This window comes from Eschrichtius robustus, chromosome 8 (assembly GCF_028021215.1).
Source record: "Eschrichtius robustus isolate mEscRob2 chromosome 8, mEscRob2.pri, whole genome shotgun sequence".
NCBI lineage: Eukaryota > Metazoa > Chordata > Mammalia > Artiodactyla > Eschrichtiidae > Eschrichtius > Eschrichtius robustus.
Genome location: NC_090831.1, coordinates 81,326,679 through 81,352,295, shown reverse-complemented (window position 1 = coordinate 81,352,295; position 25,617 = coordinate 81,326,679). Strand labels below are relative to the sequence as shown.

General features: G+C 46.7%; 2 protein-coding genes across 4 annotated transcripts in view; one reads left to right on the top strand and one right to left on the bottom strand.

Annotated features, from left to right (window-relative positions):
- The window catches only part of JAZF1 (JAZF zinc finger 1), a 341,816-nt gene extending 316,744 nt beyond the window's left edge, over positions 1–25,072 (top strand). The window contains exons 4-7 of one of the 3 annotated variants that reach the window (XM_068549212.1): positions 16,702–16,871; positions 22,661–22,742; positions 24,328–24,405; positions 24,928–25,072. In XM_068549212.1, coding sequence (XP_068405313.1) covers positions 16,702–16,871; positions 22,661–22,742; positions 24,328–24,377 — 302 coding nt within the window. In that variant the 3' untranslated portion in view covers positions 24,378–24,405; positions 24,928–25,072. Of the gene's footprint in view, positions 1–16,701; positions 16,872–22,660 lie in introns of all 3 variants that reach the window. The other 2 variants (XM_068549210.1, XM_068549209.1) reach the window with 2 other exon arrangements.
- TAX1BP1 (Tax1 binding protein 1) overlaps positions 25,064–25,617 on the bottom strand; it is a 92,745-nt gene continuing 92,191 nt past the window's right edge. The window contains exon 19 of the mRNA XM_068549208.1: positions 25,064–25,556. Within this exon, the coding sequence (XP_068405309.1) occupies positions 25,427–25,556 (130 nt within the window). The 3' untranslated portion in view covers positions 25,064–25,426. The remainder of the gene's footprint in view (positions 25,557–25,617) is intronic.

The following is a 25,617-nucleotide window of genomic DNA, read 5'->3' as shown; positions in this document are numbered from 1 at the left end:
CATCTGAGTCCGGGAACCATGCTCCTATCACTAGGCAACCTCTCGTGGCCAGAGCTGATGGATATGAAAGTCACAGCAACAGGGAAAGCTCAAAGCCACTTCTCAAGTCAACTCTGACCAACTGAAAGGAAGCCAGTCTTCCAAGGACGTCTTTGTCACAGAACATCTGCCAGGATGGGCTAGGGCAGGGTAGCTGAGGGAGCCGGCTGCCAGGCCACAGCAAGCCACCCCACATTCTTGTCCAAGGTGAGAAAATCCAGGGAGGCTGACCAAGAACAGCACGTGGGGCAGGTAAATCTGGAGGCAGTGGCCAGGTGGCCAGAACACAGGCCAGAGCAAGCCAGGAGGGAGAGGCGTGGGAACGGGAACCAGCCCCACGTGGAACATCGTGCCTGAGGACCACAGGGGCAGGAACCAGCCATGGCCACGGGAAATCGGGCAACTTTGTGGACCTCTGCTGCTCCTGGGGTTCTGACACTGACCCTGGATTTTAAAAAAGCCACTGAGCAACATCCATCATCCTGGTTGGCTCTTTAATTTGTGAAATCTTGTGTGTCTGCTCAGCCAATGAAAATACTAACAACAGAGAGTGCCATGTGGCAGGTACTGGTTTAAGCACTTACACAGATATTGACTCACTGAATTCTCTGATGTGGGTTCTTTGGCAAAGAGAAAGTTGAGTTGCCCGAGGTTACTGAGCGATTCAGTGAAGGAGGTGGCATTGGAATCCAGGCTGTTGGGCCCCAAAACATGGGCTCGTGGCCACGTGAGATATTGCCAGAGAAATAGAAATACAGGCGAAAGCATTGCCAAGGTCACTGGATGGTCACACTAAGACCTTGGACTTCAAGGCCTGCCACTACACCAGGGCCCGGGAGAAGCTTGGTAATAATCATGTAGGGAATGAAAAGGACCATGAGCAGGAAAAGCCACGTTCTCCCCGTCTCACTTGAGCCATTACCCTTGTGCCTGGATGCAAAAAGTCAGACTCATTTTTAGATCATGCTTGAGACAATCTCTGTGACCAGGAAATTCTTGCCCCTGCAGTTTCTCCCAATTGCTTTGGTCGAGGTTTGTCACTCAAGTAACATTTCACCAGATTTAAACGCGGCCCTGATGATTATGAAGGCAGCCTGCTATGTGCAATATGTAAAAATGACATTCCCGGGGCTTTCAGGAAGCTGCCCTGTTAAGAAGCCAAATAGCCTTCTTAAAAATCAGAAGTACTCTCATAAAACTCGTTTTTCATGTGGCCCTGGCTAAAGTTTCCACATGGGATGAAGTGTGAAGGAAAGCTTTTATGGGAGATCGTCGAGATTTCTGTGAACTTACAGCGACTCTCATGACATTATTCCCCAGAGAAGCAACGTATTTTCTGTGGTGGCGCATTTTCAGGTCCTCATCTGGGTGTGGAAAGAGACACCACAGATGACTCTGTTGCCCTGGAAACTGGTTTTTGCTGGCGGACCCTAGTTCCTCTTCCCAGCCCTCCCCTTTGAGCTTCCTCTTGGCATAAAAATGTCCATCCTGTCTGTCCATATAGCACATTAAATTTATAGTTAGAAAGGAAAACACCATTCCAATACCCAGCCCTGGCAAGCGCCTCTGCATCGCAGAGAAGGCTGCGCTTGTTTCAAAAGACAGTCCTCTGCTCCCATCGCTTCCAGAATTCACATTATTGAGAGCAGGGCACTTCCCCACTGGAGGAACCCACGGTGTGGTGAGCTGTTGGGGGGCCCTTGTCCCACTGCACACCTTGAAGGCAGAGAGACTGCTTGTCTCTTTCACCCCCAGGTCTCCAGTATTATGGGTGAATTAATGAAAACTAAGTTCAGGCTTTTAACCCTGAATGGGCAGTCTGTTTATTTCTGACAGCATTAGAAATCAGTATCCTCATCCATTGTATTAGAAATGCAAACTACATCTTAGGCATTTTTGTCCATGCATTTTAGACAGATGACTCTAACCAGATGATTTCTCGCTGGCTTTGTCCATACCTGGCCATCTCTTTCAAGTCTAGACAATTTTAAATTACTGATTGAAATAATAATACCATCCAGAGTTAATATAGTACAGAACTATGTGCCAGAAATTAATCTAACCACTTTATACATATTAAATCATACAGTCTTCACAGCAGCCCCATGAAGTTAGCTCTAATGTTTTTCCATTTTACAGATGAGGAAATGGAGGTGTAAAGAGGTGAAATAACAGGTCTAAGGGCACCAGGTGGTAACAGCAGAGCCAGAATCCTAATACAGGCACCTGCTCCCAAGTCCCTGAATTACCTGCCTTACACACAGCCTCTGGCCAGGGTTCGGCTGGTTTCTGTAGTTGTGCTAATCGGGTTTAATGGGAGATGGCGCTGTTGTGTGCGTGCATCTCACAGATTGTGATCCCTGATGGCGTCATCATTGTTCCTCTCATCTTACCATATACAAATTGTAGTGTGTATTAAATAAGCGTAATTACGAAGCACAAAGTATGTATGTTACATACAGATACCTGTGTGCGTTGTGTCACGTGATTCCATCCTTCCGGTGCACAGGGCCTCTGCCGTGGAGTCCCTTCATCCCAAAAAGACTGGCTGAGCCATGCTGGGTGCTGGGGCCTGCCGGGAGTTAGAACAGCCCAGCCTGAGGAACCCACCCTCTGATGGCAATCTCCCAGGAGACACGTGAGGGTGACGGGCAAGACAAGTCTGCCAGCCGCCCTTGGACACACCCAGACCTCCACCTTCCCGGCTCCCCTGCAGCTCCTTCCCAGCGCCGGGCAGGTGTGATTCTCTGGGTCCAGCCACTCACCCCTCACAGGCACCTGCTTGCTGGCCAGCCCTCCTTAGCTCCTTAGCTCAGCTGCAAGATTAGAAACTCTGAGAACCTATTCTGTTCAGCAACCTGATGACAGCTGGTAATAGAGTCCAGGGCACCCTGCAGGAACTTTTTAATTCAGCAAAAGGGCCCTGAATGACTTGGGGCCATTTCTTAGAAGCAGATTCACCCACTCCACAAACAAAGATTGGCTTCCCTAGAGAATATTCAGAAAAAATGTGAAGTGTCATGGACCAAAAGGACACCTGAATCAGTGAAGAACTGTCTTCATACTTTCTCTCCATTATACGTGCCTGTCACTTTCACCGTGAGACCCTGTGTGTGCCCTCCTGGGGCCCCTGAGGTCTGCGTGCTGACAGCCTGCCTCCCCGTTACATTGTAAGTTCCTGCTAGCTGACACGATACCTTATTGACAGGCACCAAAAACGACCTTCCTCTTCTATTTCAGCCTGTTCTATACCCTATTTAAATGTCGGTTAAAATTGTTTGATTTGTTTCCTCTGGATGAAATGTTTGTTCTTTTAGAAAGAGGTTCTGTAAATGAGATGCTGGTGGTTAAAAATGGCTTTATGCTTTCTTCCTGTGACCTGTGGTCAGAATGATTTTTACACTGAGACACATACCTGAAACGAGTCTTACAAACACATCTCACACTCTGATACTTTCTGTTCCATTCTGTCCTTTTATTTTTTTTAATGCTGATTGTGCCCCACAAAAATGATTTCACGATCCACTTACGAGTCGCAATTTGAAAACACTTCTGCATCGGAAGTAGGTCTTAAGAGGTGCCTGTTGCCACAGGAAACCTTTATGTTAAGTCTCCATGAAGCTTGAGCAGCAGCTGGAAGCCTCAGGGGAAAGGAGCCATTTTGATCTCCTCCCAAGGTAAAATAGCGGAGCTGATGAGGAGGGAGGAGAGGTGGGGTAGCGACGTCACTGAGCTCCTCGCGGTACTGCAGGGACGTTGTTGTTTCTCATCGCTCATTGTTTCCCTGAAAGATAGCCCAGACGTGGGAACAATAAAGGAGATGCTATTTTCTTGTGCTTTGGGGGCAGTTTCTTTCTCCTCTCACCAAGATGGAGAGCTGGGAAATTAGGTACCAAAACTCAGAGTTAGGAACAAGCTGCAGGGTTGACTCCAAAATGAGGTGAGAGAAGTACAGAGGGATTCTTTGAAGTCTCAAGGAGAAAGAAGAAAAGGATTGAGGCATAATAAGAAAGCATTGATGAGAAAGAGGCTGTTTTTTTCTTCTCATCTTTTTCTTCAAGTGTGCCATATTCGAATACAGGATTTCTTACCCTTGCTCTGTGGAATTGGTTTAAAACCTGAACACCCAGTTTTTAGAAGACGTTGATTTCCCCAGCCTTGATCTTGACCTCCAATTAAATCACGAGCCGTGGAGTGAGAGCGACATCTTCCCCGCTTCCCTGACAGAGGAAGGTGCCAGGAGGAGAGTCGCAGCCTCGGAGCACAGCATAGGCCGTCGGTGACAATGGTCACCTCACGGTGGCCAGGTGGCAGCCGGGCTGCGCTGTGCTGTCTGAGGGCCCGCTCCGGCTGCGGACCTGGCTGGTTTGGGGGTGGCAGCCTCCACACCCCTCCAGTGCGCCTCTCACTGTGAGTGTACCAGCAGGAGCGTGGCTGCCTGTGACCATGTCATCAACTCATGGGTCTCACTTCTGTGTCAAAAAAATCAACCCAGAGGAAGGTGACTGGGGATTGGACTTCTGCATCTCATCTGCCATTAAGTGGCAGACCCTGGATGTCAGAAATACGACTGCGTGTGCATCTCCACTATGCCTTCATCACTTGCACTGTCTGCAGGTAACGATGTCACATGGTTGGAAAGCAGTGACCTGGGTGTCAGGAGGCCTGTGTCATCCTTGCCTTTCATTGGTCTGTTCAACAAATACACACTGAGTGACTCTTGTATGCCAGGTACTCTCCAGGCCACCAGGAATTCAGTGATGTGGAGCTTCCATTCTAGTGGGGAGGAAAGATAACGACGAAAACAAGATCACTTAGGACGTTAGATGTGCTGTGAGGAAGGTACCCGCCTGGGGAGGAGGCTGTGCCCGGAGGTGGATGGGCTACTTCAGTAGGTGGGTGGGTGGGGCAGGCCAGCAGGCCAGCCTCTTGGAGGAGCTGAGACCTGGATGTGCTGAGGAGGAACCAACCAGAAAAGCTGGGAGAAGAGTGTCCAAGGAGAGGGAAGCACAGGAAAAGGCCCTGCAGGGTGACAAGCTCAGCATTTTGCAGACGCCCAGCCTCTAATTCAGAGTATGGAGAGTGTTGTCATTGACCGGCTCCCAGCGTGGTGGACAGAAGGCAAACAAGCATCAGGAAAGAGAAGGAAGGAAGATGACAGGCTCGGACAGTAGCCACATTGCAGAGAAAGTCTATTTCAGCCTTTATTTTGAGTAACATTTGAATGGATTTGTTAAGGTTAGAGTGAAATTGGAAATGTCAGTTGTGAACCCATGGCCATAACGAGTCATCTTTACAGCTCCATCCCTCCGGCGGCTCAGCAACAGTGGCCCCTGCCCAGCGCCAGCCCTCGTGTGCAACAGTGACTCCAGGGCCAGCACCTGGCGTTGGGTCTCTGTGCTGTCCTCCGTTGGAAGGAAAGGAGAATATCTTGGGGCAGGAGAAGTCCAAGACGGGCCTGGAACTTGTGTTGTTGCCAGAAAGAGGGATGTTTTCAAAGCAGCCAGGGAACCTCCATTTAAAGGTGGCAGTCTGAACACACACATGCACCTAAGATGACAGGAAGTGAGGTTTAAAAGTCTTAGCCCGCCAAGATAAAGACAAAGATGAGGCAGCAGCAACCAAAGGGGTGGCCGGTGGAAGCAGACAGACGGGAGCGGCTGACCGAGCAGGCAGGGGACAGGTGGAGCCGAGGCCGGCGGGTGAGCCAGAAGCGAGCAGATTCTCGCCGGAGAATCCCAGAAAGCCCCGGGAATCAGAGCCACACAAGGGGTGTGGTCTTCCTCATGTTCCAAATTTGATTGTGGTAATGTCTGCACTGCTCTGTGAATATAGCAAAACCCACTGAGTTGTACAGTTAAAATGGGTGAGTTGTGTCGTAGGTGGATTATATCTCCATAAAGCTGTTCTATATTTTTTTTAAAAGAGTTGGAGTGACAGATAACCTCTGAATGTGAGGACAAGGAGGAAAGCTCCCGTGTCTCCTGAGAGGGGGACATATTCTGAGAAGCAGGTGTGGCAGGGGACTCTCAGCAGCACCCAGAGGAGATGGGAAACACTGGAGCAGTGCCTTCAGAACCCCGAGAGAAGACGGCCATGAACCTCTGAGGCTACCGTCAAGTGTGAGGGTAGAAGAAACATTTTCAGACAGGCCAAGGAGTCGAAATTTTACCTCCCGTGACCCAAGCAAGAAGTAAACAAAGAAAGGGAAAGACATGGAATCCATGAAAAAGGGATCCCCCCTCCATCGGGAGAGGCAAAGGGAGGTCCTGGTGGTGGTGAGGAAGGGGGGTGGATGCAGGGTGACAGCTGTACAGCAGGCCTGGGAGGCGGGTGGCAACAGGACAAAGAGCACGGAAGGAGTGGGGGGAGAGGGGACGCGAGAAGTAAAGGGGGATAAAGCCAGACACCTGACGGGTTTGAACGTACTGAGAGAGTTACACTTCCGGAGCTGGGGATGAATTCAAGTTAGCAGGACCATGGACCAGTTAGGAAGGCAAGCTCTAGAGCCAGACGGCCAGATTAGAACCCTTGCTCTGCCATGGAAGAGCTTTGTGACCTCAGACGACGCACTCTGCCTCTCTGAGCCCCCGTTTTATGTAAAATGAAGGTATCGTACGTACTAGGTACCAACCTCATAGGGCCGTTGTGAGGTTTAAATGAGTTAATAGACGCACAGCGCTTAGAACTGTGCCCGGCACGTGGTGAGCCCCAGATAAGTGTCAGCTGCCCTTATGACGATGATGATGCTGAGAAGAGGAGAAGGATGCAGGTGAGAAAGATGACAACAGCCAGACGGCCTATGGCTATGCTGCTTATTAACTGCAAGGACGACAACAGTGTGATCCTAGTTCGCTACATGGCCTGGTGTCATAAGAATGCAAACATTGAATAACAATGAAATCAAATATTATAATGAAATTCTGCTAGGAGGAGGGGGAGGATGGAAGGAGGGTTGGGAAATATGTAAAAGATCAGAATTCTTATCTTGCGTAGGGAGGTCAATAGATACCCAAAACTGAACATCAGAGAATAGCAATAGAGGCATGCTATTTAGCAATGGGGAGTAAATCCAGGTAAAAGACTTGTAACTGGTTGCCATGGAGGAGTGGAGAGGGGGAACGGGCCGGACAGAGGGCTCCTCTTTTTCATTATAGCCTCATAGATCTATCTTTTTTTACTGTGTACAATGATGGCTTTGATTAAAGACAAGAAATTTTTCATTAAAAAATGATAATGGAGGGGCTTCCCTGGCGATCCAGTGGTTAAAACTCCATGCTTCCACTGCAGGGGGCACGGGTTCGATCCCTGGTCAGGGAACTAGGATCCCACATGCCGTGAGGCATGGCCAAAGGGGGCTTCTGCGGGCCAAGTTAGTATGATTAATCAATCATACTATTAATTACCATTAATAGTAATTAATTAATTGAATCGGTGAAAATCAATGAGTCCAAAATGATACTTAACATGGGGAAATTAATATAAAATATGCCCAAAAGTAGCTATAATACAAGGACAGTGCAAATAATAGTGTGCATTTATATTTCTGTAAAGTTTGCTACAGCAAAACTGGGAGCGTCGGCATAGGTAGGGGTTGTGTTGAAACAGATGTCTGTCTATAAAATATAGGTGTTCTTTTTCCCCACCTCCGTTAGCAGATTGGCAGGGAATTGTGAGTAAGCCTTATAGTTGCAGGAAAAGTAGCAACTGGGGCAAGAGTGGGAAAGACCAGCTAACACCCTGGTCCCAAACAAGTGGGAAGAGGTCCTGAGTGGGAGTGGCTTGCCAGATGGGGGAAGGAGCCGTGTGGCCGGCAGGGAATCCCTGGTCCCCTGGGAAGTGAGTTCTCCAACAGGCCTGGGAATTATACTGAAGACATCAAGTGGCAAGAAAGACAGGGGCTTTAAAAATCCTGTTGTGGAACAAGCAAACCTTGAGTAAAGAAGACCTAGGCATCCAGCCCAGGAAATGCAGACTCACTCTTGCATCATCTTGCCCTGATGGTCCTCGCCGAGGGTCAGTTGGTCAATAACCTGGAACCCCTGTCTTCCACTGGCCGACATCAGCTCCTGTTTCTTTTAGTCATCAGATTCTTGTACCCCAAGAAGGCCAAACCTAAGGATGGAAATAATGAATAAATAAATCTGTAAGGCCAACTTGTGTAATAGGTTATATGTAGGTTTTGTGGTCACTGTGATCATTTGTATGATTTGTCTGTTTTTAAGATATTAAGCTTATCTACTTAAATGGTAAATTGGCATCATTTTGTTGACATGTGTAGAATCTAAGTTTGTAACCGACACTTAAATGTGTACGTGCAGTCTATTTTTAGATAATGTTTTTATTTAATAGCACCTGAATATTTAGAAACGTTTGTTAGATAGGTTTATAGGTGTAAAAATTTAGCACTGAACCAAATACAGTTGACTGTTGAAAACCGGTGTGTGTGCGCGCAGGGACGGTGTTAGAGGCACTAACCCTCCACGCAGTCAAAAATCTGAGTATAATTTAGTTGGCCCTTCATATCCACAGTTCCTCCATATCCATGGATTCAACTAGCCAAGGATCGTGTAGTACTAAGTATTTACTATTGAAAAAAAGTCTGCATGTAAGTGGACCCATGAAGTTCAAACCCATGTTGTTCAAGGGTCAACTGCATAAGTAGTTGTTAAGTTTTCTTATTAAAAACAAACAAAAGTCCTCCAGATAGTAAAGATCCAAGCAACTGTGATAAGGAGTAAGGTCACCACAGGGCGTGGGGCTACTCCTTGCTGTGGGAAGCCGTTGGAGGGTTTTAAGCAGGCAACTGAGATCATCTAATTTACTTTTCTTTGTTTAAGACCGTAGGAGGCCGAGAGTGGAGACTGTGTAATCTTGGCTCCCTTTCTACCACTAGAGTCTGTGAAGTGTATTCCCTCATTCATTCATTCAACAAACACATGTCTGTTGGCTCCTTAAGTACAAGCACTGCCCTGGGCACTGTGGTCATTACCAAAGGTAATGACCAAGAGCCTCCTAAGACATTAGAAAGTGTTTAGTCCTGTGAGGGAGGCATTACTTCTGACTTGGAGAACCAGGACCAGTTCTACAGTTACGGAGGGGACAGGGGAGAATGACATTCTAGGAATGAGCAAAGGCCAAGAGCTAGGAGGTCAAGAAGTTTTGAGACTTGGTGATGGTCCCCGGAGGCAATAGTGTGTCTTCCGTTGTAATCACACATTGCCAGTTCATTTAGATTGTTGTTGCTTCAGCTCGTATAAAGTGGGTCAGTACCAATTAAAGCTAATTTATAGTGATAAGTCCGTAAGGCAGAAAGGCAGCTCTTTGCTAATGTCCTTGCCAGAGTTTGACACCCCAGGAGAGTTTGAATTTGCTGTCACTGCAGTTATCACTTTTGCATGAATATTAATGATCTGTGTGGAAAGAAAAATGTGGCATATTGGGTTTCTGGAAAAGGTTGACTTATTTTTATCCATCTGTGTGTCACTTTGTTTATGAATACAAAGAACGAGAACCCTATAGTCACTAAAATAGGTCAGGGCCATCTTCACGGAGTAAAGAGGTGAGCAGAGGACAGAGGCGGTGGGTAGAAGCTGGAGGGGCTGAACAAGGTTTGAAATGGCCCTTGTGGCAAGTGAGGGTGAGCTTGATGGAGACACTCAGCTGGCTCCTGGGCCATGAAGTGGGCTCGTCCAGGTGGGTGGATGTGGATGTACGTGGGTACACGGACTCTGGACCCCCTTGTCTTTTCATGTGATTCATGAAACCAGCTCTGATTTTTACTTCCTTGGCTGACAACCGGGAGGAATCTTTCGGCAGTCCTGTAGAACCTTTCATAGTCCTGCCCTATGAAATCCTACCTACTAGGTTTGCTCATTTCCCACACTGAAATGCTGGCCTGAGCTCTTGGGCCCACCCAAAGGCACTTCCCTTAGCCACTGTCCTGCCTGCCTCAGGCCCCCACGATGGGGACTGTGCAGCCGTGGAGGATGACAGTGGAAAATTCAACCTGAGAAAAATTAGTGCCTGCCAATTCCTACCTGTGACCATGCAAGGTGAAGTGACATTTTCTTGTAGAAACTCTAACCTTGGTGAAAGTCATTTTTAAATTGCTTAGTGACTAAGACTAAGAAGAGCCTGAAAAAAATCAACTCATGAAGCTTTTCTTTGGAACACTGGACGGCCGCCACCCAGGAGGGCAGGGTCCACCCCTGACTGTACGAGGCTAGCCCTGTGCTTCCCACACGCTCACGTGCCCGCCCCACGTGTGGCTGGGACTCCCTCCTCCCCAGCACTTCCAGGGCTTTGCTCTGTATGTCAAATCTTTATCTCCCTCGATCAGGGATATTCCATTTGAAAATAAATCAAAGAAGCACAAACTTTGAAACTGAAGGCCCAGGTACATGTCCAGTCTGCCTGTATCTAGTTGGATGACCTTGGGCACGTTCCTCACCTCCTGAACCTCAGGTTCCATGGAAAACGCCTCTCCCCATGCCAGGCTCACAGGAGCCACCCCCCCCCCCCCACCACCACCTAAATGGCAGAGGGATCTCCCAACCCCTTCTGCTTCCAGAAATGCATGTGTAAAGCAAAATTTGCTCGCTCTTAGGCAGCTACAATTTTTATTTTTTTAAAAAATCCAAGTTGGGACTTCCCTGGTGGCGCAGTGGTTAAGAATCCGCCTGCCAATGCAGGGGACACGGGTTCGAGCCCTGGTCTGGGAAGATCCCACATGCCGTGGAGCCACTAAGCCCGTGCGCCACAGCTACTGAGCCTGCGCTCTGGAGCCCGCGAGCCACAACTACTGAGCCCGTGCTCCACAACAAGAGAAGCCACTGCAATGAGAAGCCTGCGCACCGCAACTAGAGAAAGCTCGCGTGCAGCAACGAAGACCCAACGCAGCCAAAAAAAAAAAATCCAAGTAGGCACAGGTCAGGTTAGATGGAGAATTAAGTGCCAGAATTTAAGTAGCAAATGATTTAAAGCAAAAGGAGGCCAGATCAAAAAAAAACAGGCATTTTGGCTATCATGCCTTTGTGCATTTCTCAAATCTTCATATTGTGCCCATTAGTGCAGTAAAAATAACAGGGCTTACGGGAGAACTAAGGTTGGGCAGAACCTCAAAGCTATGGGACTTTGTAACCAGAGCATCAGCAAAAACAGTAACCATCCTAACAAAATAATTGCTTGGCTGAATCCCCATTGTAAATCCCCCCTGGCAGTTCATCCAGCATCCCAGCCCTCTGTCCTTTGTGTCCTTGAGATGCAGATCTTTGAAGGTATTCTCTCTTCTAAGAGAACAAGTTCATCCAAATTAGAAATCTGACCCCGTCAGTCAATCTTTGTTTTAAAATACAAGGACAATGTCTTTACAGTTTGTGTCCCTGTGCTGACAGCCTCCCCAGGTGCCACAACCCAGAGGAAAGGGTGGCACTTGTAGAAGCCACAGAACCAGCCACCGTCGCTCTAAAGAAGCCACGTCCATGGGGTTTTCATCTGTTGTTCTTAATTAAGGCCTTCAGGCTTTCTCTTTAGTTGTGAGAATGCTCTCCTCTGGACTCTTGATCAGACGGTCAGTGTGGGGAGGAGGCGTTGGCCTACAGCAAGTTTTCTGTTTCGTGTTTGAGCGCTTGTCCCTTTCAGTTGCCAGGGCTTAGGGTTGACTTGCAGGAAGGGAAGGGTGGGAGGTGGAGAGAAGAGGGGCGAGATGAAGATGAACCGGTACTCACCACAACGTCGTCTTTCCCTGCTAGAATCCCCAGCCAGTAGCCCTGGAGGAAGGGAGCCCGCCCGGATAGACTGCTGAGCACCTCTCCTTCTAGTTGCAAAATTCTGACTCATCGACTCAATGTTCCCCAACCCTGCTTGCTGGGAGGACACCTGCCAGCCTGTCCCCAGACACCTGTTCTGGGCCCCAGGGGGATAAATTCTTCTTGTGACTCCCATGCTTTCCCCCCGCCTCCCTGCCCCAGTTACTTACAACTACAGATAGGGTGTTTGGGGGCCTTTTTCCTCTTTTACACAGAGGAAATACTTTTTATAATTTTTTTCTTCAGAAACTGATGTGGCAATTAACATTTTGTGGATTCTGGGTGATGGGCGCTCAGAACTAGAAGCTTGAATTGATTCCGCGTCGTCCCTCTGTCTGGTGGCTGGAGCCCAGCACCCGCTCTGATAGGCTGACAGGCTGGGGCTCACACGGGGCCTCAGAGGTCACCCATTAACTCAGGATCAGGGTGAATGAATGAGCGTATCCATTCCTTAACACCCCATACCTCTCCCCTGGAACAACCCAAAGGCTCATCGTATCTGATAGCCTCAAAGCTGGCTGTGATGGGGCCCGTTTGACCCCTCCAGCTGGTCTGCAGGGCAGTGGGCTCCAAAGTGGGTGCACAAGACAATCTATGAGGTGGAGGAAGGAGATATGAAATCTTTACACTTACTAAGGAAAATACTTCTCATATTAATATATATAAAATAGTTTATTAAACTATTTCATCCTCATCCTTTCATTTGCATATCTGTTTTATATAGTGATATGTTAGTACATGTATGTCATTTATAATCAGTATATTCACACACACTCCCCCTCGGGGGGGCAGTGCCCACAGTTTCTTATTGACCGGGATGTAGGAGAGGATCAAAAAGCTGGGAGACCCCTGCTAGGAGAGTCAGCCTTGCTCCATCCTGCTTTCCCTAAATGGGGAGCAGGGGGCGGAATTCTCTAGCAGAGGGCTGGCAAGCGCTGCAGATCCCTTCGTTCAGAAGTTAGTTTTGAGATGGCAGGTGAAGCAGAGATTGAAAATGAACCAGGTTGGGGTTGACTTTTCTCCCTCGAAAGGCATGAGGACATGAATAAAACAAAGCAGAGAGGGTTGGCCCACATGTTTCTGAACTAAAGCCATAACTCATCTCAGGTTAGCATTTCCTAGGGTTCAAAGATGTGTGAAACGAGACTAAGAGCAGTAGGTGTCGGGGCCTCGGATGTTTTCTTCAGGACACTGTGGGCCCTGCTGGCAAGTTTTCCAGACATGAGCACCAAGTGGATGCCAGCGTCTGAGCTCGTGTGGCTTTCTGGGACAATAGCAACCCCCGTACCTGCAGGATGCCCTCTGGCTGCAGGGCCCGCCTCACAGCCGGCGACATTTCTCCTGTTTGATGACAGGGTAGCACTTGGGGTACAGGAACACAAACAACAGTAGACGCCCCCCACTCCTGCTTTTAAAAAGTGAGTACCCTCAAGAGAAAGCGAGGGAACGGTGGATGAAATAAACCGCTCACGTGACCTTTTGCCTCTTTATTTACCAAATGCTTCTTTAATGCTTACCGTGTATCATCGTTCTAAATACTTTTAAAAACAGGAACTCAGTTGCCCCTCACAACAACCTTAAGAGGTAGTAGTATTATCAGCCCATTTTACAGATGAGGACTCTAAAACTCAGAGAGGTAACATCACTTGCCTGGGGTCACACAGTTTGTCGGTGGCAGCACCAGGGCTCACACGGGCTCCCAGCCTGGGCTCCCAGCTTGGCCCCTGTAGATGCATCTGCACGAACAGTCCCCAGCCAGCACAGCACCTCTCTTGTTGTGGGATCCCTCTTGTATTTTTTCTGGTGGAGATGCCCAAACCTATCAGAATTACCTTATTTTTTGTTTGGTTTCGCAACAGGCCTTTCTAAAAATAGTATTATTTTACATGTAATGTTATAAATAGTATTATTACAAAACTGGTATTATACTGTCTTCTGTTTTTTTGAGCGCTTACTATGTGCAGGTCCTCCTGTGCCAGGTGCTTTATAGACATTAATTCTAATCCTTAAATTAAACTGTAAGGAAGAGATTTTTCCCCCCATTTCACAGAAGAGAAAGTAGAGGCCAAGTAGGTTGGTCACTCAGCTGACAATGTCTAGCCAAGGCATGAACCCAGGGTTGGGCCTTGCTCGGCTTTGTTATAGGACAGAACTAAGTAGAAACAGATCCTTCTCGATCCCCATCCAGGGGAGACAGTTTCACAAAGCACCCAAAGGACCTTGTGGTGTGCCGATGACGAGGATATGTGTGTGTGTGTGGCCCCATTTTGTAAGCCTGTTGTCCCTGTGCTGGCTTTCACTCGCAAGGGCTTCCTGACGTGGGCAGTAGATCATGTGGTCCTCCTACCTGCCCCACTTGGGACTGGATGCGGCATGGCTTCCAGGCGAGTGTGTCTTCAGCATTAGCCCCCCAGGCCTGGCCCCTTTTGATCCCGAAGAGTTTTTTTTTTTTTTTTTTAAAAGGACTTGATCATTTTTTTTTTTAAATTTATTTATTTATGGTTGTGTTGGGTCTTCGTTTCTGTGCGAGGGCTCTCTCTAGTTGCGGCAAGCGGGGGCCACTCTTCATCGCAGTGCGCGGGCCTCTCACTATCGCGGCCTCTCTTGCTGCGGAGCACAGGCTCCAGACGCGCAGGCTCAGTAATTATGGCTCACGGGTCCAGTTGCTCTGTGGCATGTGGGATCTTCCCAGACCAGGGCTCGAACCCGTGTCCCCTGCATTGGCAGGCAGACTCTCAACCACTGCGCCACCAGGGAAGCCCTGATCCCGAAGAGTTTTGAAGTTTTATCTTCTGCTGGGCTTCATTAAGCCCTCGGTTGGCCTGAGGCTTTCGCCCTGCCCCCAGTTGTAAATGTTGTGCGATTCTTGGTATTCAGGTTAACAAATTAGCTCAATTAGATGGGTAAATTAGTCATTCTCACTTTCTCAAGTCCTGGTGGAAGAGCTTTGCGAAATAGTATTTATAGTTTTCTAACAAGCAATTTAAAGGACACCAGCATGTGGCATTTGTTTAAGAGTAAAACGTCCTAAACAGTGCCCTTAGAAACAGGTTTCGAGATTTGCTCATGGACCGACTCAGGGACGCGGCAGAGCAGTACCCCCGTGCTGTGTCCTACGAGCACTTCCCAGCTGCGTCTCTTGTCTCTGGGGGCTCCAGCCAAGCGCAGCGGGGCTTACTGAAACCCACACTGAATTCCAGAGCCTCATTTTTGTCAAATTGTTTTTTCCGTACCGCCTGAGTTTCTAAACAGGCTTCAAAGCAGGCTGCTTTGAGTTCTGAGCGGGAGATGGTGGAGGCCCAGCGACGTGGAGGTTGAGAGGGACACACCCCACCCCCAGAGCGCTGCCGGCACTGGAGGCCGGGAGGCAACGTGGGAAAAGGTGACCCCCTCACTAGCTAATTGAGAACGCATCAGCTCTTGAGCCTCACAGGGCTCATCTCCCCACGTGTCCGAAAGTGACACCCCACCTCACAGGGTCACCAGAGGATTAAATGAGCTGATGCAGCCAGTGTGCCTGAACCATACGAGGCACTCATTCACCTTGACGTCCCTTCCTTCCTGCCTGGATCCTTTTAAGTGTTCGCCTCAGATGCTGGCGTCCTTGTTCCTGGCTCAACTGGCTCTTCAAACAATCTTATTAATGCCTATTAAAAGGAAACCCAATAAAAGTGCCAATATCTGGTGTTGAAATAATTGATGTAGCAGGGGGAGCCCATGGAGCACCCAGCCGGGCCCCGGGTGCAATTTCGCCTCACACCTGGGGGATGAATTTCACAACTGTAATTGCTACCATATAATTCTTATTGATGTTGTGCTATAATTCCTATTTATTCCATGGGGCTTGTAAATGCATTAGGACTTGTCAACATATTATTTTACACTGTTTATGATCTGTAGAATTATGTCCTTCAGGGTTATATTGTGCAAAAGCTCCAAATAAACGGCTGTGGACCTCGTTAAAAAAAGAGCAAAGAGGGGCTGCTTGTTGAAGTGGTTCTCCATCCCTGCCGTCCTGGGCAGAAGTCAGCAGAGCAGATTTTTAATTCAGTTCTGAGCGGGACTCTTAACCAGGATACAAGGGAATCCCCTCGTCTGTCTGAGCTGTCTGCTGCGATGGCTCAGCCCTCCCTCCCAGGGAGGGTTTTGTGTAGCTGAAAGGCAGGTGCCATTCCCTGAGGACAGGTGCGGTAGGGAATCGTTTGGTCTTCCTCGAGCTGGACCTGCATTCTGATGATGATGATGACATTGTGCCCTCAGAGCGCTGGGCATTTCTATCCCCCTGCTCCCTAGCTTGGGGTAACCACGCCCTTTTAGTTCTAAATTTCTTCATGGTCTTCCCAGCTCAGCTTATAAAGAAAAAGATATGAAATTAATTCCCACCGAAGTGTAAACACCTAGTAAGTGTAAAATGTAACCCTCTCCTACAGATTTTTGTATTTACCATGCCAATAAAGCATAAAACTAAGGGGACAGAATTCTGTCCATTGTAATGTCAGGCATATCGTGTGTGTGCGTGGGGGGGGGGGGACAGGGGTGTGTCTGTCGTAGTTGGTTATTTTTGGTTTTAGCCTTCCCAGCACCTTTGCAGTCAATCACCTTGGCCGCAGAATACTGAGTCCAAGTTCTTGCAGAGCTAATTCCTCGCCATGAGTCGCTGGGAAGCCCTCTTCCTGGTCCCTGCGGTGGGAAGGCAGATACGCTCCCCCCAGGACTGTCCCGGGGACTAGATGCACTTGCAGCCGCTGGGTGCCTGGATGCCCTCTCCCGGGGCAGTAGGCGCGCCTGCCGTGCGGAGCAAGCCTGTGGGCACGCTCCCAACAGCCCTTGCGCTTCTCCTCTGGCCCCACAGGTAGTGAGTACGACGAGGAGGAGGTGGACTACGAGGAGTCGGACAGCGACGAGTCCTGGACCACGGAGAGCGCCATCAGCTCCGAGGCCATCCTCAGCTCCATGTGCATGAACGGAGGGGAGGAGAAGCCTTTTGCCTGCCCGGTTCCTGGATGTAAGAAGAGATACAAGGTAAGAGAAGTACCACCTCGCTCGGCATAACTGGATGGAGAACGGTAAGTCCCGTGTCAGCAGAGTCTGAGGAGAGGTGCTTCCCTCTTCTGCGCTGGTTGGGTGTTTGGTCCCCTCGGAAACCCAGGCCTGGGCCCGGGCTGCCCTCGGGTCAGTGCTGTCCCTGGTTTCTGGTCGTTGGGTGTATTTTCCCCTTCACTGACCTGTGTGGGAGCGGTACGTCCAAAGAGAGTTTTTTGGTGGGAGAATCATGTCTTTGATACTCTTCAGATTCATGTCAGATCGGTCAGAATATCAAATGTGTCACCTGTTTATTTGCCGGACACCTTCCGCAGCGGTTGGCTCTGCAGGTGGTTCACAGAAGACCACTTTGAAGTCTTAAAAGCCCGCAGACGGTTCACAGAGCCCTTTTGGGAAACGCTGTAGGGTATCTACTTCCAGCTGAGGAAGCCCTTGCTTGAAAGGAGTTCAGGAGAAAAGGGGCTTTGGTATTTTTTCTCACCAAACCTGCCCGCTTTAGCTTCGATGAACTCTCTGTAGGCGGCGCAGAGCCTGTGTCTCTCGGGCCTGCCTCTGGGTGTCAGGGCAGCTGGGGGCGCTAAATTCTCTACTAAGAAGACTCAAAGGGACAGAACAGTGAGAACACCCACAGCACTCAAATGTGGGTCCAGAGGGCATGTGGAAAAACAAATTTGCAAACTTTCCCATGAGGTGTTTAGCAGCTCTTTAAAATCCAACTGTGAGATAGAAATGTAAAAATCAAAAACATGCCTGGTGCATTTGATGAGATGCTACTTTCCCCAGCAGACTGACTGTTTTTAAAGAAAGGCTTGAAAAACGTGTGGCAGCATAAGCACTTCCCGTATCGCTCCTTCTTCAGTATGTCTCTGAACACTAAAAAAATCTATTTCGATACTTTTTATACCTGCTTCTGATATAAAAGCATGAAACCCAAATGTATCACAGGTAAGTGGCCCAAGATTTCACCTAGTCTATATACTGTTAAATTTTTATCATGGGAAGCACAGATGCGCTTTGTTTAAACTACAATGAAAACCCCAGGATGGAGATGTGAAGTCCCATCAGGGTGTCCTGACGCGCCGTATGGTGTCCCAGGTGCACGTGTACATTCCTCTGTATCAAGGTGGCGTGGAAGTGGGCGCAGGGGTGAGAAAGCAGCAAAATTGTTATCTCAGGAGCCCAGGGGATTGTTCGACAAGCTAGTTTGTCCAGAGGATACCTCTGCTTGCAGAAAGAGATTTTTCCCTTCTTTCTTTCTTTCAAAGTGGAGAAAGCTGGACAGGGGTGCTGTCCTTGTACCCTGCCTGCCTCCAGATGCGCCTTCTCTCCATGCTTCATGAGAGCTGGTCCTCTGTGCTCTGCCATCTTGCTGCCTTCTCTCAAGGGTCCAAACACTGTCTAAAGGATGTCTTGCACATCAGCGATGTTAAAAGAGGGAGCAAAGTAATGACCCAGACTATAGCTGACCAAAAAAACCCCAAAAAGCTGGTGGGGGGATATGAGCTACACCCTTTATGATGAGGCCTTCTCTCTTTCCCACCTCTTTCATTCCTTTTTTACATCCTTTTCCCCTGATCATTTTTATTTTCTTGTCATTATTCTTTGGCTTCTATTTTTCTTGAGTATCCAGCAATTTCCTCTCCTGCAGTTTGTCTGCGTCTAGGTTTGTGGGGCCTTTGCGGAGTGTTGTTTCTCCATCTGACGCCAAAAGAAGATTGCATGAACCTTGGGCTGCGGAGGCTGCCTGCTTCAGTACCACTAACTGGCGAATGACATGGGTGGCAATTAGTGGTCCTGATTTCCATGAGGGAAGTGTGAGTTTCCTTTTCTGGGCCAGAGTGCCACGTAATGGTGCATGAGACAGGAACAAATGCATAACTGCTTCTCCTAACCAAGTGCTTGAGATGAGTGTGGTCATATTCCCTAAAGTTTTAGTCTAACTCTTTCTGCTGGGAAGTTACTGGCCACAGGGTGTACCAGGTGTTCTCTGGTATAATTATTTCATCTTATTTACTGCGTGATTGTTGGAGTGGGTGTTGGTGAGTGGAGGGCGTAATGAGCTTGGTGTGCTGTGGAGTCGGGCAGAATCCACAACTGCTGCCATCTTGTTCATTCCCAGGGCTGACTTCACGTGTGTCTCATTCCCTGCCCCCGTCGGCAGGGAGTCTCTCACCCATGAGTCTCTTGGGCACTGACTGAGGATCAGCTCTTCTCACCATTTCATTGGCATTTGCAGAACTGGGAGAAGATGAGCATCTAACTCTCCAGACTTCATACAGAGTAGGGCAAGGGAGCAGGGCCCAGCCGTACAGCTAGGTCTCCGAGTTGTTTCCCGTGTTAATTCTTCTGCCTAGAATGCCCCCCTTCCCCTCCGCTCTTCTTCAGGACCTCTCATTTTCTTTCTTTTTTTAATTAATTAATTAATCTATTTATTTATTTATTTTTGGCTGCGTTGGGTCTTCGTTGCTGCGTGCAGCCTTTCTCTAGTTGCAGTGAGCGGGGGCTACTCTTCATTGTGGTGTGCGGGCTTCTCATTGCGGTGGCTTCTCTTGTTGCGGAGCATGGGCTCTACGTGCACAGGCTTCAGTAGTTGTGGCACGTGGACTCAGTAGTTGTGGCTCGCGGGCTCTAGAGTGCAGGCTCAGTAGTTGTGGCGCACGGGCTTAGTTGCTCTGCGGCATGTGGGATCTTCCCGGACCAGGGCTCGAACCCGTGTCCCCTGCATTGGCAGGTGGATTCTTAACCACTGTCCCACCAGGAAAGTCCTGAATGTCAGTTTTATTTAAAACCTGAGTACTGAATAAGACAGTAGTTATCAAGTTCTCAGCATGACGAAAAGTTCTCACTGTAGTGACCTTCCTTGCCCTACTGGAGCTTAATTCCCTTTCCCCCTTTCAGAGACCAGAGGATTTAATAAGCATTTCATTTTCAAGTTGCCTGACATTATTTATTTTTGTTAATATTTTTGAAAGACCAAACTCATTTCAGGATCTCTGCAATTAGGAGTTTCAGTGAAGCTTTTTAAGCTCCTCAAGTCTTAGAAAGTGAAGTTCCCATTGCTATCTGTGAATGAACAGATGGGGGAAATCTTACATCTGATTAGAGCTTGTACTAACATTTGTGATAAGGTGTCCCATGACACTTGTGGACATTTTAAATCACAGCAACAAAGAGAAAGAGATGGTAAGGTAGTTTATTGTAGGCTCTTTGGCCAACCCTGGAAATGCGATGTGTTTCCACATGTGCAACTGGCTTAATTTTTCCAGAGTAATAAAGCTGACATGTGTGTCAGTGCCACAGCCACGCACAACACAGTGTTGACATTCCAGCTGGGAACTGACCACGGAACCTGTTGGAATCACCTCAGCCCTGGGCGTGTCCTTCCCCTGCTGAACTCCAGATCTGGTTTCATGTTGGAGTGGCTTCTGGTGGCTTTGGCAATTTCTGGTTTCAAACCTTCCCTCACCTAACTAGTTATTTAAAAACAAAAAAAACAAAAACTCGGGCCTGGATGGAATATGTAAGACCTGGTCCTGTTGGAGTTGCTATATGCCTTTTTGTTTGTTGTTCAAATGTTTATTATTTTTGGTTTCCTCTCTTTTCTGACAAGGTGTGAGTGGCACTGGGGCACGGGGGTAGCTGGATTTATAATGATCCGTCTTGCAGCAAGTTCCCTGTGAAAGCGAGGACATGAAATGTTTTAGTAACCCTTCATCCACAGGAAGGAACCCTATGAGGTACTCAGTGAATATCTATTGAGCTAATAAATGGGATATTATTAAGCAGGCAGGTGCAAATTATTAAGCATTTGTGAGTCAGGAGACTTCCCACCATAGTGTTACTATTAGAAAGTTGACAGTCTTTTTCTAATGATCATAAAACAGTTATTCCCTCCCTGTCTCCCTCCCTCCCATAGCTTAAAACAATGCTTATCTTTGTTGCCTGGCTCCAGCTAGGTGGCTCTCACCTGGGTCTCTCATGCCACCGCAGTAGGGTACCAGCTGGGGCTAGATACACAGGTTGGCTTCTTTACCCATGTGCCCGGGGCCCTGGTGGGATGGCTGGAGCAGCAAGGGGCTGGCAGGGCGTATCTACCCATCTCTCTTAATGGGTTGGGTTCTGCACCGTCACTGCCCTCCCCATATCCCACCGCAGCAATCTCCTACTCCCCAACATGCCTCTAGAAGACCAGTGAAGCGCTTCCTCACCCTGCATGCAGGGATTAAGGCAGGAATGACAAGGGCTGAAGGCGCAGAAGGCCAACAGCTGGACGTTCAGGGAAGAAGTCGTGTCTGTCCTTGTGGTTCAACTCACTGGACAGCCTTCAGACTCAAAGCATAGACAACTGGTTGCTATTTGTCACCCCTGGGTTCAACAAAGTCAAGAGGATTCTCTTCCATAGGACTTTTGAAAAGTATTAATGTGCACTGTGAATCTCCAATAGGGAAATATAAATAGTAATAACCACTGAACATATTTTGTTTCATGGCAACTCTCAATTTCTTCCAGAATGAGGCATGTTCTAACAAATTCATTCATTCACAGATACTAGTGGAGCATCTGCTATGTTCCAGGCACTGTGCTAGATGCTCATGAAACAACTGCAGTTCGTTCTTATTCTTTGGGACTCGATAAGGGCATCCTATGAAGTAGAAGACACCTATGTCGGACACCTTTCGTTGGGCACAGGACTGGCCTCAGTGGGCCTAGATTCAGATAATACTTTAGAAAACAGTCCACTCTTCTGGTGATCTGTACTCAACAACTTCCTATCTTCTCTTTTCCCTTACTCCTCAATCTGACAGTAGCTGACTTGGAAATTAAGACCTATGCTCTAGTATCACTTCTGCCATTTATTCTTACTTAAGTCTCCCATCAGTTTACTCAATGTCCTGAGCCTGCTTACTCACCATGTAATTGGGATAAGCAAAACTAACTTGGTTGAATCTGTAGAGTGATTCTAGGCATGACGTCTTAAATAGAATATGCAAGTGAGCTAGCAAAACCAATTAATAGAAATCCAGAAAGCATTTTGGTATTTCATGTTATCATTTAGGATTTGTAGGCCAATTTGAAGTTTGGAACTTTTCTGTTGCTGAGACTTTAATAACCTAACATTTTTAAAGTTCACTGTATGTTTGGAATAGTACATAAATAAAAGTAGGGCCTTGTCTGCCCATAGGTGCTTATTTAACACACACAACCGTGCTGGGGCAGGATTTGGGCAGAGATACTGGCTTAATGCAGAGTAGAAAATGGACAAAAAAATCCCTACGTAAGGTAGGGATTATCATGATTGGCTGGGAGCAAGACATAAGCTGAGTTTCCAAATGAAGAATTTATACACGTCTTGAACTTCATTACCCTAACCTATGTTTTCTTTCTTTAGATTTTTTTCGGTGCCATCTTGAGGATATTTGTATGTAATTGTTCATCATTAACATTCTTCAGAGTGGAAACAAGATTCAGAGGGAGCTGTGCCTCTTTATACAGTCTGGGTCTTAAATACGTATTTTATGTAAAAGTCGAAAGTCAGTACTTTCAGAGTAACTGAGGTGTATTTGAAATTGCCTTGGCTGAGCTGTGTGCATGACCCAGTCTGCGCCGCCCACGATTAACACACGACTGCGAGTTCGCGAAAAAGCCTGTTCTGTATACAGCTGCCATCCAGGAGCTGTCCGGTTGCAGTCAGACCCACACTGAGGTTTCCCCCCCATCTGACACTGTGTGACTCCGTCTAATAGGTGATATTTTTGTCCTCTCCACAGAATGTGAATGGCATAAAGTACCATGCTAAGAATGGCCACAGAACACAGATTCGTGTCCGCAAACCATTCAAGTGTCGTTGTGGTAAGAGTTACAAAACAGCTCAGGGCCTGCGGCACCACACAATCAATTTCCATCCCCCGGTGTCGGCCGACATTATCAGGAAGATGCAGCAGTAACATGCTGGTCGTAACTGTGCCAAGAAATCCTCACCAGCAGTTGCTGATTTTGAAAACAGCCACCTTTTTTCAGGGGAAGCATTCAGCAACCCTTTAAAGAATAAATGCATGCTTTAAATTTTTTCTGTAATTTTGGAATGATGTATCTTTGTAGAGTTAATGATTTTGTACATTTGCACATGTAATCATCATACCCATTTTCATTACTTCGATATAAGGTGCTAAACAAAAAAAGCTCTAGGTTTTTCAGCACATTTCCCCCAAAACAAGACAGAAATTGAGGGCATGTTGCGTATTGTTTAGCTGTGTTGCAGTGATATCAGTTGTGGGGGAGGAGGGGCTGGCACTGAGGGTTTTTCCCCCCAAGATTATAATGTGATTGGTTGAAGTTTTTCAACACATCAACTCATTGTGTTCAAAACCAAAATAATACCTTCACTGTCAAACTGGTTACCATGCCTTACATAATGGAGTTAGTTAGTACCTGTGACTAGAAAGACTTTAGGTAACGGAAATATAAATAAGAAAGAATGTTTAACATAATATGCTAAAAATATTTTCATATTTAAATAACATACATAAAAGGTGTGCTTTCTGTGTTTTATATTATCTTGCAAATCCTTTTGACCTTTAAAAAGCTGAAAATCTTGCCATCTGACTTACCAATCATTTTAGTGTTACAAATGGCATTTTTGTACAAAAAGTCTATTCAGTTCACTCATTAACACACATTCATTTGAGTGCCTGCTAGGTGCAAGGGATTCAATTTATGCCTATTGATATCTGTGGACCAAGATACCAGTTTAGTGAAATACTTTCCCCTGAAATCTGTTAGGAAACACTTTGAAATACTTAAGTGCAAATTTTGTGTGTGTGAAATTTAGTTCTACCTTCATCTTTAGGTGAAGTTTTAAAGCACTTTGTAGTTCTCTATTGCCAACAGATTTAATGTTTTATGTGTTGCCAATTCTTGCAACCACTGCCCTAACAAACCTGTGGGTTGCAAATAATAAGAATTAAAATTCCAAGCACGTTTCAAAGAGGAACATTTTGTTAAGACCCCTGTCGCCTCCTCATGCTCATTGTTTTTAGACTTTTTTTTAAAGGCACTTTTTCCATCACATTGTAGATGTCTGTATTCCCACTGGAAATGTCTGTTTAGCTTTGTAAGACATTTTGCTGAAATATGAAATTGAGCCTTATTGACAGTTAAGTGCTTCTTGCAGCAGGTGGTCGAAGAGTGACTAATGCGTGACCCATTAGAGCATAACCTACGTCTGGACCATTCCTAAAGTTTTTCTTACCAACAGTACCATCATGCCTTGAGTGTTCATTTCTCCCAAGTGCTATTCCTTAAACATGAGTTTACCAATTGCCTAATTATGCAATAAAAATTGCTTTGAGATGGCTAACTGCCCACAAAACTGATGAAAATCAAACTCGAAATGCTTGTAAAATAACTTTCTTCCCGTGTTTCCATTTGTTGAAAGTCTTACAGATGGAAAGCAGGTGTTCCTCCTCAATTTTTCAGACGTTTTGAAAGGAAGACAATTCTGTTAGCCAGATGGGTAAGCTTCTATTAATACACTCTTAAATTGTGAATCCCTCATAACGAGGGATTTAAAAGATATTTATAAAGACACTGCCCGCTAAAAATGTCCTCAGATCTCTGAAGAGTAGTCTTTTGGTCCTGAATATACAGTGTTATCCTTTATGTTTTAAAGGGTGATACAGACATGAGAAGCCACTAGTTGGTGCATAAGAAGGCCCTACTTGGCTATTTCATATCTACCTAGAATTGACCAAAATTTTTTTTAGGCCAGCAGTTATTATTTAGCTTCGCTCCTTCTAGTGCAAGAAACTGTAGGCTGGATCAGTAGTTCAACAGCTAAACAGTCATAAAATAGTCATTGTGCATGTTCAATTTCTTTCAACTATAAAAATTGCCAGTTTCTATTTACTTATTCATTGTGACAGTATTACTAAACAGGTAAGGATGGGAATATTTTGTTATACCGTGTATAGTGAATGTATTGTACTGTGTCTGTGAAAACTGTGCTTTAAATTATATTTTCATATGTTTTGTTCAGGACAGAGCACATTAAGTTTGAAAGCAACAGAGGTTTGTTTTAGAACTGAAGGCAACTTAATGAAACAAAATTGCTGTCAAGAAAAGCTGCTTATAAATGTAAATGAAATCACATTTAAAATAAACTGCCTCTGACCCAAAATAAACATGGCTCTTTATTTTCATTAGCATCCATTATAAAGACCAGTATCAAGTTTGCCACAGAAATGAATATATCCATTCAGTACCTTGTTCTAAGGCTGCCTTTTTTGGGCGGGGGGGGGGGGAGGAGGGGTGTGCAGAATTCAGCTGACAGACACATGTAGATTTCATCAATGTTTTGCCTAGGTCAGTATGATGAACAATTTCATTTCACTGGTAGTAGCACTGTAATATTCAAAGGATACTTTACTTTTAGGTTAGCATGGTCCATAATTATTAACTGATGCAACAAAAATGTTCATATCATTGAACTATTTTACCTGGATATATTCTGCTTAGCCTATAACCTATCCAGAAGCTTAAAATATGGAGTCTTCATTACTGTTGCATCCCAGGTCTGCCATGTCCTGATATCTGACTGGCCAATACTGTTTTGCCCTAGGCTCAAACCTTTTAAAGGATTCCAGTGATGATACATGAATTCTTCTCCTAGAAACAAATGCAAGTGAGATGTTGTATATGCGGTTCACATATAGTACCCCAAAATGCC